Source organism: Stegodyphus dumicola, chromosome 2 (genome assembly GCF_044657685.1).
Source record: "Stegodyphus dumicola isolate Sdum_Otavi_A_Nest chromosome 2, ASM4465768v1".
Classification (NCBI taxonomy): Eukaryota; Metazoa; Arthropoda; class Arachnida; order Araneae; family Eresidae; genus Stegodyphus; species Stegodyphus dumicola.
Window position 1 is genome coordinate 199,130,326 of NC_140769.1, and position 16,838 is coordinate 199,147,163.

The following is a 16,838-nucleotide window of genomic DNA, read 5'->3' on the forward strand; positions in this document are numbered from 1 at the left end:
TAATCAATCATAAATCCATTAGAGTGAATATCAATACTTTCATTAGCAGAGTAAAAATATTGTGTGAAAAAAATTCAATAAATTGACCTTTAAGCCACATATTTTCTCAATTCTATTTTGCATAGCTCCTATACTATTATCATTCACAATCAGGCAAACTTCAAACTTATACTTCCATTTATTTTACAAAATTTCACTATATATTTTTAATGAAAATTGTCCCGGGTGACGTCAGTGATGATTTTCCTACGTGCAGAGTTTCATTCAACCTTGGAATCTGGCAACATCCAAAAAAATTGTAAAATGATATGTTTATGTTTAGAACAGTTGTATATATAATAATGAAATAAAATGCATATACAAACCCAATATTTTGGTGTCAAAATTTGATAGATGCAGGATTTTGAGCATTTACACTCCTGTTATCTTTAGTTAGAAGCAAGTGTTCAATTAATTGTTAATAATAAGCAACTTCAATTATATTGTTTAGAATTTTGTTTCCGCACTCTGAATTTGTCAACTGTGCATTTGAAATGTTGTTTGAAGACGGTGCTATGGATGATAAAACAGGAAGACTATTAGAACAAATATTTCTCACCTTATTTTGAAATGGACGGATGCTAATTAATGATAGTTCCAAAGATGTGAATAATGATGATTTAGAATAATTTGTGATCAACTAGTGGATTTGTTGAGTGAAATGAAAATGGATTTTTTTTTAACTTCAACATAATACATATTATGTGTTTTGGCTATGTTATAGCCAATTCAATTTTTACAAAGCAGCAATCAAATGTGATGGAACTCAAGCTCTCTTGCAATTGACCTTATCTGAGGAAGATAGAGATAGCTCAATTTTTCTGGCTGAGAACAACAAACCCATTGTTGGCAAAAAAATTCTTAATGAAAAAATTCTTTCTTATAGATTTTCACAACAACTGTTTGGATTTAACTTCAAGACCCTTTTTTGCAGGCTGATACTCTATGCAAATTGGTTTTTCTGGGCCTTGGACACTTACCCTATAGCAACAAAACAGCTTGAAAAGACCACCTTTTTGGGAAAACTTTATAATGGAAGTGGATTTTGGGATGAGACCACGACTATTCATAGCAAAACGCATAGTTTAATGTCTCATAGTGATTTGCTATTAGCAAAGCAAACCATAAATTAATGAACACTCAAAACAAAATGATGTTGATGATAACTTCAAAATTGTAACAAATTTTAGGTATTAATTGGAATACCAAAGAATATGCATTTCATGAAGACATTCAAAGATTTGATTTCATTATGACTTGACAGAAAGGCCCACAAGAAAACATTTACTTTTGAGAATAATATTCATATTTTACAAACAGCTCTGCCTCAGCAGCGATTGTCTTTGTACACAATATGCAACTTGAAAACAGAATGCATTATGCTATTCACATATTCAATTACTCAAGCTCTGCATTTGGAGCTTGTTTCAGAAATGACTACTTATATGTTCAATACTGCATTTAAGAGATTTATTAGTCGGCGTGAACTATCCCTCATACCATCTATACTGACAATGCCTCCATTATCCATGCTACAAACAAAGAATTGGCCTTGCTCTGGAATAACGTAATGGCTAACACAGTCCAAAATTCTTATGTCACAAATGACATTGATTGGAAATTTATTGTGCCAAGGATAGTTTGGTGGGGAGGATGGTGCGAGTGTTTAAATAAGATTAACTAAATGATGTCTTCGAAAATTGCTTAGTCGTTTAACACTGGATGCAGAAGCTGATCTGAATAACAGACCATTAGTGTACGAGTGAGTAAATGATGATTCTGAAGAAGCCTTGACTACAGGTCATTTTCTGCTTGATCACAAGCTAACAATGTTGCTATCGAAACCTAAATCTGAAACTTATACAAAATTACAGGAGCAAGATCTGTTCAATACATTTCGAAAGAGAGCAATATCCACACAAAAGTTCAAATTTGAAAAGGAGATCTCGTACTTCTACTGGACATAAGGCTTCAGATTATGTGCAAAAAGGTCCTTGTTGAAAGGGTAATCAAAGGCCGCAATGGAAAATGCAGATCATGCGCACTGCATGTTGATCACAAAGAAGCGATTCAACGAATGCAGCTGGTCACACCTCTTGTGGTTGACCAGGGTGGTCCCAGCCTCTCAATAGACAGTGCTGCTTGTGACTACAGTCACGAAATTTTTTAAGTATACATTTTTTTACAATCTTGGAATCTCATGTTCTCAATCTTGGACACTCATGTTCACTATAATGTTCAACTTTAATAATCTTGCACAGGAACACAATTTTTCTAAATAAGAAAGGCTATTTTCTCATTATCCACACCCCCTCGAAAAGTTATGAAGTTTCCATGCCGCAAAACAGTGCAGTTATGTGGCACCCCAAGACGTCACCTACAAAGTACTTGTGTGACAACCCAGGTATGCATATATCACATGCTTGTTTTGATTGATGCAAAACACTGATATTGTGCAATGCCAGGTTTGTATAATTCTCTGATTATTTTTAATGCGAAAACAGATTACTGCGTACATGGGGGAAGAAATAAGGGGAAAAAATTTTAACTTAGCTTTTCACTACAGATAAATATTTGATCTTTTGATTTTATTGATTGATTGTTCTGTGTGATTGTTCTAGTATGGAACTCTTAATAGGCTGCCACTTGAAAATGGTCATTGCCTTTTGCGCATTAGCTTGGTAAAAAAAATCAGTTGGCAACAAATCTTTTTTTTTTCCTTGTGACCAGTTCCAAAATGCATGGTTATCTTAACAAATGCTTTCTTAAATGCATTCACTTGTTAGATGTCAAAATATTTGATATTATCAATGAAGTTAATTTTACCATTTCCAAGTTTCTCTGTTTAGATACTTTTAAGATTATATTTTAACTCAACAAGAATTATTTATTCACATGAGTTGCAAATGATTATTTTTAAACAGTAATCCAGACAGCTAAAAAGACTGAAAAAATATGAACCTGGCATATTTACATAAGACATTAGTAAATATAAATTACAATGCAAGAAAATGATAAGACACTGTTCTGTTATCGGAACAGGATTCAGACATGTATGAACGTGTGTTTGCATGTAAGGGCATATACATGTAAAGACACTGTTCTGTTATCGGAACAGGATTCAGACATGTATGAACGTGTGTTTGCATGTAAGGGCATATACATGCATACTATACGTATACACACACATACAGGATATACATCAGGGTTCATACAAGTTTCTGCACATGGAAATTAAGTACTTTTAAGGACCATTAATGAAAAAAATTAAGGACCTATGAACAAATGAGAACTGAATAAATTCAATTACAAATATTATAGCTATGCCTGAACTTCACTTTTTAATATCATCCTAAAAATCAATCCCTCCATAAATAGGGTGCATTATTATTAAACATAGCTTAATTATCCCTTTGCGGCACAGTGTATCCGGTCTGGACACACCTAAAAATTTCCTTCTGTAGGCACAGAAAATTGAATGAAAAAGGATTTATAGGTTACTCTGAACCTTCTTTATTTATAGTAGATGGCAGCTCAACACAAATCAGTCCATATATTTTAGCCATGTTTAGTTTTTTATGATCCTCATTTTTCAAAGAAATCTTTCAGATTTTTTTAGATTACAAAAGGAATTGTTTGAAAAGAAATTTCTATGTTATTTTTTTGGCTGTATGCTAATCTCCTTATTCTATATTAGTTTTAAATTTTTACCTTGAAATATTGCCTAAACCGGGCTCACCAATAATATAGGACAACTGAGAGTCTGAATTCTTTGTTTTTCCACATCTCATCGGTCAATTCACTGACAACAATGCTCGTTTCAGCACTCTTTTTGAAGCTTTATTCAATCAGTGTGCCACTTTGGGCACACCCACACAGAATTAACAGAATTAAAATTATAAGTGCTATCTTCACAAAATTTTACTTGTGTACTCCTCTAGGCCTAATTACACTGCCTATTTTTTTTTTTTTTAAATCCGAACTCCGATTTTAAAAGGTAGCCTGCCGAAAAGGGTTAATATAAATATTAATACATTTGAGAATAAAATACATATTATGAAATTTATCAAGTAGCATTAAATATTTTACACTTATAATAACTGGACATATTTGATGATATTTTTATTTATTTATTTTTTATTGTCACATACTTGCTCAGTCTAGAGGTTTAGTAAATAGTAAGTAGATTTTATGTCAAGCAGCAAAGGTTAAAATGAGCATTAAAATCATAATCAGCGTGATTCATAACAAAAAAACTGGCTGTTGTGACTGCTCTTGCTTACCTAGAGAGACCTGCTGATCAGAACAAACCTGAAAGGCCTGATGTAAATACAATCCACTAAAGCACTAGAGGTGATAAGTTGTTTTGCATTATTTTAAGTTTCACTAGATGCAAAGAATAAGTTTTACAAGAATTTTTTATTTTTGTGTTTTGCCTTGTGACTACTGTAAAGGTTAATGAAAGGCAATAACTCAATTTAATATGCAAAGATACTTTTTAAGGGTAAGCACTTAGTTATAAGTAATTAAATTAGGTATTAGATAACCTTAGTCATATGGACTTATATGGACACTGTCAAATTAAATTTATTTTTTAATAATATTTGTTAAAAAAAACCCTATTAATATCACAATCTAATAAAATTTCACAGTTTAAAATACACACAATTTATGACATTGATTTTTAAACAATATTAAGATAGTTACACATTAAACATTTATGTTTTGTAGCAACAAAACTCAACAAAATAATTATGCGTCTTTTTAATTTGAAGGGCTGCCCAGACATTTTAGCTAATTTATATCGATTTCCTTCTCCTTAAGCATCTTTTCTACTACTTAGAAATTTGTCTCAATACGAAAAACATTGTTTTCATCAGTTCCTGCCTGTTTTATCTCCTGTCAACCTCTCCACAATGTACTACCTAAGAGGGGTTACTTGATCTGGTAAAAGTTAAATAGCCCCCCCCCCGACAGACGTGGAACAAATTATGGCTACGTCTGAAAGTAACTATAAATTAGAGATTTAAATAAGCTTCTTATTTAAAAAGAACTTAGAACATAAAGGCATGTTCTTATGCTAACAAAATCAATTACAGCTTCTGGTGATGTAATTAAACAAGAAGAATCAAATTCAAACTAAAAATATGGACTAGTGGTCAAAGACCAGTGGTCAATTTAATCTGGTTCAATAACTCTGTCACAATAAACTCAAATATCAGAAGTGGTAATGGAAATTATCCGAGTTGATAGGAAATACAGGGAGCAAGTGGAGGTCAGAAACACACTCTTGTTTTACACTCCAAAAATCTCAGTTTAAAAACTGTCTCAGTGATTTGCATTCTGGTGAGGAAATAGAAATGGGAAATTATAGTAAAGGCTCAAATTGTTAGCAACTGGGTAATTTATACAATAATAACTACATATGTCTGAAGAGTAATTTTCTTTCTCTTTACATATTTAGTTCGTTTCTTCAACACGTTTCCTTTTCACTTTTCAGTTTTTGGATTTAATTATAGATTTCTGTTATTCTAAAAGACAAAATACATTTAGAATGTATGGAAAAAGCTGCTAATTTAATTTCTTGAGTAATACGAAATACCAGTGGCGTAGCTCGGGTGGGGCAAGGGGGGGACATCTGTTACCAGGCGCAGCATCCAAGGGGTGCCAAACTGATGCTACGAAATTTTTTAATGAAATGTTTTCCATTTTTGGTATACAGAAAGGGGCGCAAATTCTTCAGTTGTCCCCGGGCACTGGAAACTCTAGCTATGCCCCTGTGAAATGCATATGGTAAGGTCTGGTCACAGAGTTGGTGTGGCATAATTTTTAGAATTTAGTGACACACCAAGCAACATAATCCAGAAATGGAAAAACTTTTTGAATTTAGAGCAGGCATTGAAAGCAGAATTTAGAAAGGCACCAAAACTCTTACCATGAAAAACTTAAAAAGACGTTTTTAATTAATTACATAGCTATTTTGCTTTTGCTAAAAACTGTTTCATATATTGTGCTTTATAGCATTATACCCTGCTTTTTTTTTCAGATTCAAAACATTGTATAATATGTATATATGTGGCCAAAATGGAACTTTATAATATGACAGTGAAAAATAAAAATGCTTTATTTTAATGTTATTTCTTAAATATAATTCCAATGCATTACCATTATTTTAATGAAATTTATCAGTGTTAGAATGTTCTAAAAAAGTCGTCAAAAATTTCCCAGATTTCGGAATTAAAAATTTTCTATAGAAACCAATCTTAAAATCATCAAAATGTTGATAAGTCGCCAAATTTAGAACCATTTACTAAAAGAATTCACATTCCCAAAAGCGGAAAGTTGTTTGAGAGCTCTTCATTACAAAAAATGAAATAACTTCGAAATGCTTATGTTTCACTTCTTGCTCAGAAACTTGAGTATTCCACCAGTTATATTACAAATAGGAACACATTATAACTCATAAACCCATTCAAAAAATAACCATATTTGTCAGTGAATCGCCAAAAATATTGCTGCAAAATGCTAATTCACACTCAAAATTGCAGTCGTACAAACAGACAGAAATGTCAGATTATTAAAATTAAGGACCTTCTGTCGATTTTGGCCAAAATTAAGGACTAAAAATTGATTCCAAAAAACTTAAGGACTTTTAAGGACTCTTAAAGACCGTACGAACCCTGATACATACATACATTTTTGAACCCAGTCCTGATAACAGAACAGTATCAATGATAATAATAAATTAAGAAGTGCACAGTAAACTCTTAATAAACACGAGGGTTACATAATTATCACACTGCACTTACACCAAAACAGCTTTCTGCACAATTAACTTTCTAAGGAAAAAGTGTGTTGGGTACAATTCAGATTCAAAACATATGCATAAACGAGCCTAAATATTGTGGTAACTAAAAGAAAGGAAAAAAAAAGGGGAAACAAATGTAAATTGAAAGGATTTTATTACATCTTAACACATGACACAATTATTTTTTTTTAAAAGCTGTTGATTTTTGTTTGTGACAATGCTTGGTGCAACTCTTAAGTATTGTGGTATGAAGCACACACTTTCTCAATGACACTCATACAGTATCTTTTCGTGTCTTCATTTGGCTCACTCTCCATAGCAAAAATCAGACAATTCTGGTACCATTTTTAACCATTTGTTTAACTTCTAGTAAGTTAAAGGTGCTTTGTCTTCATACTTGTGCTTCTTCTACACTGGCTGGTGATACGATCATCCAATCCTTCATTCATTCTTGAGACTTTTCCTTCTTCTATATCTGAAAATTCCATGTTATCACTTGCTTTTGTAATTTGTACAATTTCTTTGGTTTTATAGTGAGTTGATGGAAATCCTTTAAAATGTTTGATAACTTTTGGCCAGAGCTAATGCTAAGAGTTGATGAATCAACATTGAACTGCACATGAATAAAAAAACTACAGTGTTGGGCAAATTATATCACTTCGTGAACAAAGTTCATTCTTGTGGATACCTGGGAAGACTCCCTATCCCAATATAACAATTAGGCAATTTTGCGAATGTTGAGTAGCATATGGAGGTTTTAGGCAATACTAATGTAAAGGAAGAATTTTTTTGGGGGGGAAGGGGGGTAAGTCTGAAGCAGCAGGAGCAAGTAGTAAGAGTTCGTAAAGATGCAATAGGCAACACATGAATACATAAAGATGCTGAAGCAAAATACATTCGTAGTTTACTCTGCTATACGATGTGCAGGCGTCTTCGAAGGAGTGCAGTAGCTAGTGGCTATTCAGGAGGCAGGAGTTAGATGCTTATCTTCAGTAAAGCTACGAGAGAGCTGAGTGGGTACAGTGCGAATTTGTGTGCTAGGGGGAGGGGCTAACGACTCTTTTCAGACGATACGAATTTAGAAGGGCGGCTGAATAGTAATGAGGGGGCGGAGTTTAATTTAGAAACTTACCTGCTGAACTTAGAAAAATATTCAAAAATTTTTTCCATAACTAAACTTAAATTCATAAAGTCATACAGTCTTAATTTACAGTATAATAATTATAGACATAATAATTATTATTAGTAACATTTTTTTAATATTTTTAACAATGAGACAGGATGGCAGCACACTGGCTGCACATGACTTCTTAAATTACAATAATAATTTTAGTAATAATCTAAGCAAGGCCTGTGGCCTTTTTCTGTTTTCTGGGTCATTAATTCGTACTGCATTGTTGGGATGGTGGGATTATTAAATTTAGCAATATTTTTGTAGAATTTTTTGCAAGTCTTACATAAAGTCCACAATAAATGGGGTGTTAATCTGATGAAATATATCATTTCGAATATACCAAGTACTATTGGTAACTTGTCTCAGAGTGACACTTTGTAGCTGTTGTAGTTTTTGCATAGAGGAATTACAGACATACCCCCAAACAGGGCAGGCATAGGTTAAGATGGGATGAAGCATGGCATTGTAAATGAGCAATTTATCATCTAGTGCTGAAACACTGTTTCGAACGATTAGGGGGTAGAATAGTTTTTTACTGACTCAAAACTTGTTAGTTATGTGTTTTATGTGAGGCTTCCATGCAAGACGTTGATCAAGATAAACTCCAAGGTATTTGACTTCCTTGGCCCAAGGAATGGTAGTACCGTAAATAACCAGATTTCCGTCTATTTTCTTTTTCCTAGAAAAAATGATTGCTATGGTTTTATCGACATTAATCTTGATCTTCCATTTAAGAAGCCAGGATTCCAGTGCATGTATGTGAATTTGTAACTGTTGTATAGCTGTGCTAAAAGATGCATTTTGGAAGAGGATCGCGGTGTCATCCACGTACACAGCAAGTGTTGTGTCGTGTGTGTGTGGGAGGGGGGGATATCGTTCATGTATAAATTGAATAAATAAGGTGCGACAAGAGATCCTTGTGGCGTTCCCATGCATAATTTGCGTTTAGTGGTGTAGATTTTGTTTACACGAATGACAAAGTATCTATCTGAGAGATAGGAATAAAGCGTTCTTATGATGTGCTCTGGGAATCCCAAAGTAATTAGTAATGAGGCCATCAAGCCACACATGATCAAATGCCTTAGCTATGTCCAGGAATATTGCAGCTATATGTCTTTTATCCTTAAGGCCTGTGGATATTAATTCGGTGACTAAATAGAGTGTTTGCTTTTGAATCCATATTGTTGTGGAATAAGAAGTCCTTGGCTTTCCAGTACTGCTTTGATTTCTTTTAATACAATGAATTCAGCAATTTTGCTGCAAGCAGGCAATAGACTTATGGGATGGCAGGAATCAGGCTGATTTGGAGATTTCCCATGCTTGTGAATTGGAGCTATGATCACAGTTTTCCATTGCAGAGGGAAAATATCTCAAGTCGAAGATTAGCTGTATGATGTGGGTTAGGCTGCAGATCATTAGTAAGCCCATTTTTTTAATCATAAGGTTGATGATCTTATCATGACCTGGACATTTCTTAATCTTCAATTTTTCGACATAGCCAAGAACATCTGATGGATTGACTACGATGCTGTTGTTTGTGCGTGGTTTTGAGAGAAATTGTGTGATGGTATTAGCAACAGTATGCTCTGTGTGAGTATCAGGAATGTTATTAATGGAAAACTGAGTAGCATAGTGATCTGCAAGAGACTGAGCTTTCTCAGTTTCTGTGTATGCGATCCCATTTTGGCCTTTAAGGGGCGGAATATTTGTGTAGCATCTTTTTAACCTCGAAGTAGTTTTCCAAATGGAATTATCGTCTGTAGATAACTCTTCGAGGTAGTTAGCCCAGCATTTTTGAATTTGGTCCCTGACTACTTGGTGTTTTTTGTGCACTGGTAAGAAACCATTTGCTTGGCTATTTTTATGATTCATACTCTTCTGTTCATCAATAATAACAAAAAAAGACATTTTATATGAAACAATGTGTTATGATCAAAAACATAAATGAATGTGAACGATATTTACACTTTTACACCTGGTGGATACTGTTGAGTGAAAAGATGGTTAAACACTAACATAAATTCACATATTCTTTTTTTTTTTTTTTTTTTTCTTTTCCAAACATGCGTGGGGTATAATGCATGCATGAAATGGCTATTCTCACATGCAGACTCGAAGCTATGGCAATTCTATCACATATTGAAACCAAAGGTATAAATAATCAAAAAGTGCCAAAAGGATAATAAAATGATACAGGATAAATTTTAAAAAACTTAACAAGCTTGCATTTGATGAACGAAATTTAAATATTATTTTCATGTATACTTGGATGACGTAACAGATTATCACACAGCTTTTACTTTATATTTGTACCTTTCTATAATCTCTTTAAAATTTCACACACAAAAATTGACAAAGATATCAGTTTTGAAATATCATTGATCTGATATAATAAATTTATATACAATCTTTATTATAATCATACACACCAATTTTTTTCTCTTGACTGTCCAATTCTGCTATTAATTCATCATCTACACCTGGATCAAGCAATTCATCAAGCAGATTCACTTCAACATCAGCTAAAATTAAAAATGATTAAATGAGCCCATAAAAGAAGAATTCGAGTGTCGTATGAATTGCAACATTAAACAATATAAACATTATTTGTTAAATAGAACAAATAGCATTACATGCAGAAAAATAATTGCTGTCAAAATATAATACATTAATTGATAAACATACCTATTTTAATAATTCAGTTTTGAGATACATGTAAGTTAACATAAAGCTGCTTTTATTCCATGAAGTCTAGTTTAAAATAAAACTAAGCCAAGCCCATGAGTTCAAAGTTATCCAAAAAATTTCAAAAATAGAATCAGGGTTTTTATGAACAATCTAGAATATCATTTTCCAAGGGAAGCTCAGCAATATGTTACTGCATTTATTACATTAAATAAGGCTTACACTATGGAAATTAAAATGTTACAACTTATCGTAGAGTGGGAAGCATCAGGCTCAATCCAACTGTTTTGCCTTCCTACCTGAATATTTGACTGAATGGTGGCAATTAAGTAAAAATTAATTTTTGTGGCCTAAGGAGGAAAGGATGTATTAAAAGTTTTGTATAACATTTTGTTACGACACATTAAAAAAACTGCCTTGCCTCGGATTAACTAGAATTAGTGGATATGACTTCTAAAAGACCTCAAAATGGCAATCTACAATTTCTTCCCAGCTGCATAAAAGTTCAGTTTGAAATAATAGCAAGTATTCATACAAAACTATAATTAGAAAAACATTTTATATTTTATTATCATATTATTCAAACTTTTATTCATGCAAGAATTTCTTTATAGGTTAATAGTAAAAAGCATAGCCAAGCTTTTGCCTTTTAACCCCTTAACTGCTGTGTGCGTATATATATGCCTTGCTCAGCCGATGCGTTAACTGCCACAGGCGTATATATACACCCTTCCAAAATACTATCATTTGCTTTGTGCTGCTACTCGTAAAATTATTCGCTTTGGAATGCAACACCACAATGACCTTGACAAAGTATGCGAAGGAGGATACTATTTCAGAGAAATGTAGGGAGAAATTGGAAAGAGGGGTGTGTCTAAAGCTGTGAAAGTAATGACTGCACGGTATTGGCTGCTGTTGTTTGAGTAAAGAGCATTTTTTTTTAATTTTATGTCCTCCGTTTTCATTTACTTTTTGTAGCAAGTTCCAGGAATAAGGATATAACGGATGTTTCAAACACATTTATCTTTTTTGAATTATTTTTTGATGAACTGCTCGTGCTTCATATTGCTACTGAAACTAACTGTTTTGTAGACGAGTATATGAACCAACATCTTGCAAACGAAAAATCAAGAACAAAATCGTGGCATTCAACCAGTTCAGAAGAAATATATGTTTTTTTAGGCATACTGATTTCACAAGGTATAACACTTAAATATGATATTACACTTTACTGGTCTAAAAATGAATTGATCGAAACTCCATTTTAGGGGTTTTTTTTTTATTATAAAAATATCATTTTCATTATACTTTTACTCAAAACATTAAATTTTGTGCATTCATTTTTTTCTTTTATTCTTTATTTTGTAAAAGTAAACAGTTTTTAGAGAGTAAAACTTGCATTTATTTTCCCCCTAAATACATCGCATAACTTCGCGCCTGTGTGAAAAACAGTGGCATTGGGAAATTAATCTCGTACGTTTTCCGCGGCAGTTAAGGGGTTAAGGTGAAGTTGGAGTTCACAATGCTTTTCAACAGACATCATGTAAGCGGCAAAAGGTCAAACGAAAACAGGAGAAAATGTACTGAAATTCTATGTTAATGTTTTAAATAAAAATTAGTTCCAATATTCTAAAATGCTACTTTCCATATTTTTTTCGGCAGTGCAATCATCAATGACACTATAGCAGCCTATTTTTTTTTTTTTTTTTTTTTTTTCATTATTACAGTTGCTGTTAAAGTAAGGTTTTCAAATAAAACATTTTAATTTGTAAGTCTTAAGTATTTCTTAACTGATATTTATAAAATTCCTCACACAAGTAGGAGCACTTACAGTAAATAAATTGAATGTAATAACAGCACTGGTGAAGATTTACAATAGTACTACAACTGTGATCTATATATGGTATTTTAGATTAACCACTTGCACTACGACTAAACTTCACGGTTGCAGTGCCGTGCGCTAAAATATAACAAACGGTAAAGTGTCTCATTTACGCCGCTCCGCATCTGTGAGTATATGTGTAAGTGTGTGATTACGGCAAAGCCTCAAGGGCCATCTGCCTAGGGGGTGGGATGCCTTCGTGGAGGACTTTCTATGGAAAACTGGCTCTTATACATGTTACACATGGGGAAAACAATGAAAACGCGCATGCAACCAGCCCGTTTGCGGGATTCAAACCTCGGACTGAACTACTAGTGTTCAGCGACTTTACCGCTCGGCCACTGGTGGGTTCGCGTCTGCGAGTGCAATATAGAGCTGTAACTCGAAAAATAAACAATCTCATTAGGCAACGTGTGCACCACGTTATTTTCATTTTTGAGCGCGGTTTGAGACAAAAGCATCTCAACGTGCATGGCACGTCTTAGTTAAACAGCGAAAGTTCAACGAATTCTTCTACATCTCCATTTCATCTTTCTTGGCACTGACAGAAATAAAACTGAAGTATTTCTTTCAAAAAAGAATTATTCCTCAATGCATCATGATCATAATTCAGGTAATACATTTGTTTTTGTCATTCAAAAATTTCGATAAGGAAGATACAGCAAGGACATAAAGCTAATACAATTTCATTGAGATTCCTTTGAATATTTTGTCTGATTCAAACTAGTTTAGCCGATTTTTAGAATGCAGTAAAAGATCACTTGGCAGTGTTCTATATGATAATAAAAATTAGTAGCTAGGAATCTAAAGATGATCATCATTAATGTAGCATACAACAACCTACACCAAATAAGTTCCATGTTTTAAATGCCTAAGATATAAATATTTTAACCTCTTTCTATTGATTTTTTTCTAATTTTATGCAGGTTTTTGTTGTTTCTCATGCTTTAAAGTATTTTGCAATAACCATATCAGTGCAATAAAACCTACAAACACACATTCATATTTTAAAAAACTTAAATTTTATTAATTTCAACTATTTTAATGTTTCTATTTCAAAATTCATGTATTTTAGATCAAAAAGGTTAACGGTCTTAAAATATGATATCGCGGCGATTCACTGAAGTCTGCGTTTCTTATCTGTAAATGTATTACAAAGGGCTGAAATTTAAAATATTCTTAATTTATCTACAAAATATACGGATAAAAAAAAAAGGCAGCACTAAATAATCTCGTGAAATAACAAAGCTCAGCAAATACAACAATGTGAATCGTGAACTTGAAAGAAGAGTTGAGTGAATCGTCTGCTTTTTTACCTCGATGCAGGTTGGAGGGGAAAAAACTTTTATCATGATGTCAATAATTTGGTATTTCGGTTATGGCTCATTGTTATTCGGTAATTATGACGTTGTTATTCGGTAAGTATTTTTTCTTTGATATTTCGTACTCAATGTTGCGGTTTCCAGAACCTATAAACTGAATGTTTATATTTTGAGAGGCAACGTGGATTTCATGAGTTGGTGGATTTTCAGTATTTAACTGCATATACTTTTATGTTGTAATATTGTATGAACTTAAATCCATTTAGTGCGAATACAAGTTATTATCACTTGTGCAATTGCTGCAAAGTTAGTTAATAATAATTTATTTCCTAAACAGTATTGATTAATTGATTACATTATCTCCTAAGTTTAATTAAAGTAGAATTATTTTAAAAGTGTGCATCCATACTGGTAAGTTATATTTTGAAAGATGTTTTGAAGTAATTTGAAAGCAAAATGTTAATAGTGTTTTAACGGGGACTGGAGTTAAATCATCACGAAGAATAATATATCAATTGCAAAAGGAAAAATCAAAACATGTAATTATTGTCATTGATCGGAAATTAGTTTACTTTTCAAGGGGAACAAACCAACTCCCGTTCAATGAACAATAACTGATAAAAATACGTAAATATGAAAGTGTTTCGTCTTCACTCGACTTATAAGTTAAAGCCAAACCGGCAATTCCAGTCAAGCCAAAAATTTCCGCGAATAGTTGCTACTCAAAGAACCCATTCTCATGAAGCATTCCAGTCAATCCAATTTGGAGCAAAAATCAATTACTGTAGAGAAATCCTGTAAAACTCGAGTAACCGTCCCCGACACTATCATCTTTATGTATTTGAGTACTACATCACCTGTAGAAATCAAACATTGGAAACCGTCACCATGAAATCGAACTCAAAGTAAAGTTGAAATAAACATAGAAGATTACAAAAAAGATAAACAATGCAAACCCTGTAAAAACAAATCAAAGAAAACACAAAAACAATACAAAAATAATATAAACAAGATCAGTGAATGCACATGAAGATATAAAGGCCAGAAAGGTATTAAGTAACTTAATTCTTTCTAGTGGGGGAGTTGGCAAAGTGTTCTCTTCGTGTCTGACTCAGAAGTGTAGGGTGTCCGAAAATTCTTAGTGGCAGTAGGGGCTCTGAATAATATCAGTCGGTAAGACTTGGGTGAAGTAATTTATGGTAGTGGGTGGGACTTGGAATTCTTGAGGGATGTATTTCGTGGAGTTCTTATCTGAGAGAGACCGTCTGTTAAGATTTTTTTTTGAAAATACTAGTGAATGGAAATTAATTAATTTCTGGCTAATTGTCGTGTCGCAATGATTAAGAATTTAAGAAAGGAAAAAGGCATTTTCGCTGTCCAAGAGCTAATAGACAGTCTAAAGGCAGGAAATAGGCCCATTTTTTTAGTAACAGTATAGTAACAGTATATGTCTGAAGACAATTAGCTTTTTACAATATATACAATTGAGTAATTACACTATATACAAATCCTTCAACTGACAGTCATCCAACTTATACCGCCTTCTCAGGTTTAGGAATAAATTATCATATCCCTATCAGTTAAATGATTTAGAGTGAGTATTTAACGCCTACTCTTTTAAGGCAATGGTTGATAAATTGAAAGGGAATTAGATTATTTTTGAGAATTTTGATAAGGATCAAAATTTCGCGTTGTAAATCTATTGTATCTGTGCATATTGTTTTAATTCGTTGTATTTGATTAATTATAGTATTGTTAATTACTTTTTTGGATATGTTGGAGTTCCAATTTATTAATTTGTTAATATTGAAATTGAAGTTTCTTGTTTTGTCAAAAAGTAAAATTTTTTTGTAGTTAATGATTTGAAGATCTAGAAAGTCTATGCTATTTTGTGAATTATTAGTTTTATTAAGTTTAAGACAATTCGGATAAATGTCGGAGTTTTCAATTTTACCAAAATTATTAATTGTAATAAGGTCATCAATATATCTGTAGGTGTGTTTGTAGTAATTTAACTCTTGTGGTTGTAGATTTTTTTGGAAGTTAAATTCTTTGACAAATAAAAAGATATTACAGATCGAGGTGCTGGAATGTAAGCCCATTGGCAATCCTCTGACTTGTTTAAAAAGTTGATTTTGAAACTTGATGTAGTTATGAAAAAGTGTGCATTTTAGGTAGGTTTTCCATTTGTCAAGAGTCATGGATATTGAGTATATTAGGGAAAAGTTTTGGTAGATCAAGTAGACTGGTATAGATTTCTTCTAGAGGAAGTGAGGTATATAAGTTTTCAAAATCATAGCAGTTAATGTTTTGGATGTTAATGGTATGAATGGTATTAATGACAGGAGTGTTATTATGAATGATCCAACAATAGTTATGATTAGTGTTACAATCATTGAAAATAAATTTACAGATTTTATTAAGTTGAATTGAAAAATAATAGTCTATATTTTTCTTGTAATTATTAGTTCCATTAGCTATAAATCTAAATTTTAATGGTGTTTTATGGAATTTGGGAATCGCATAAAGATTAGTAAATCTGTTGTAGTTTGCATTGAAAGTAATATTGAGCTTCTTATGAAAAGTGTTAATCCTGTTTATTATAGATGTTTCTGTAAGGTTGGCTAATTGATAAGTAGTTGCATTGAGAAGTTCTTTATGAATAATCTCAGTGTAGAATTGTTTTCATATCATGCTAAAGTTATTAGTTGCTTTATCTATTTTTGTAATAGTAAAAAGCTGTTTTAATTTACTAATATCTGATGTAAGTTGCGACCAATTCAGTGTACTTTTAAATTTGAGGTGACTGATTTATGTGGATATGTGTTGAAGAATTTTAGCTTTCCATTTTAAGAAGGTATCTATGGGTAAATTCAGTTGATAGCTTGCTTTAACTTTAAATTCGTTGATGTTGTTTTCGAAAGTCTT

At 32.5% G+C, this 16,838-nt stretch overlaps 1 protein-coding gene across 2 annotated transcripts in view; it reads right to left on the bottom strand.

Annotated features, from left to right (window-relative positions):
- The window catches only part of Ythdc1 (YTH domain containing 1), a 125,201-nt gene that overhangs the window by 92,590 nt on the left and 15,773 nt on the right, over positions 1 to 16,838 (bottom strand). For both annotated transcript variants that reach the window (XM_035366527.2, XM_035366526.2), the window contains exon 2: positions 10,451 to 10,543. In XM_035366527.2, the coding sequence (XP_035222418.2) occupies positions 10,451 to 10,543 (93 nt within the window). The remainder of the gene's footprint in view (positions 1 to 10,450; positions 10,544 to 16,838) is intronic.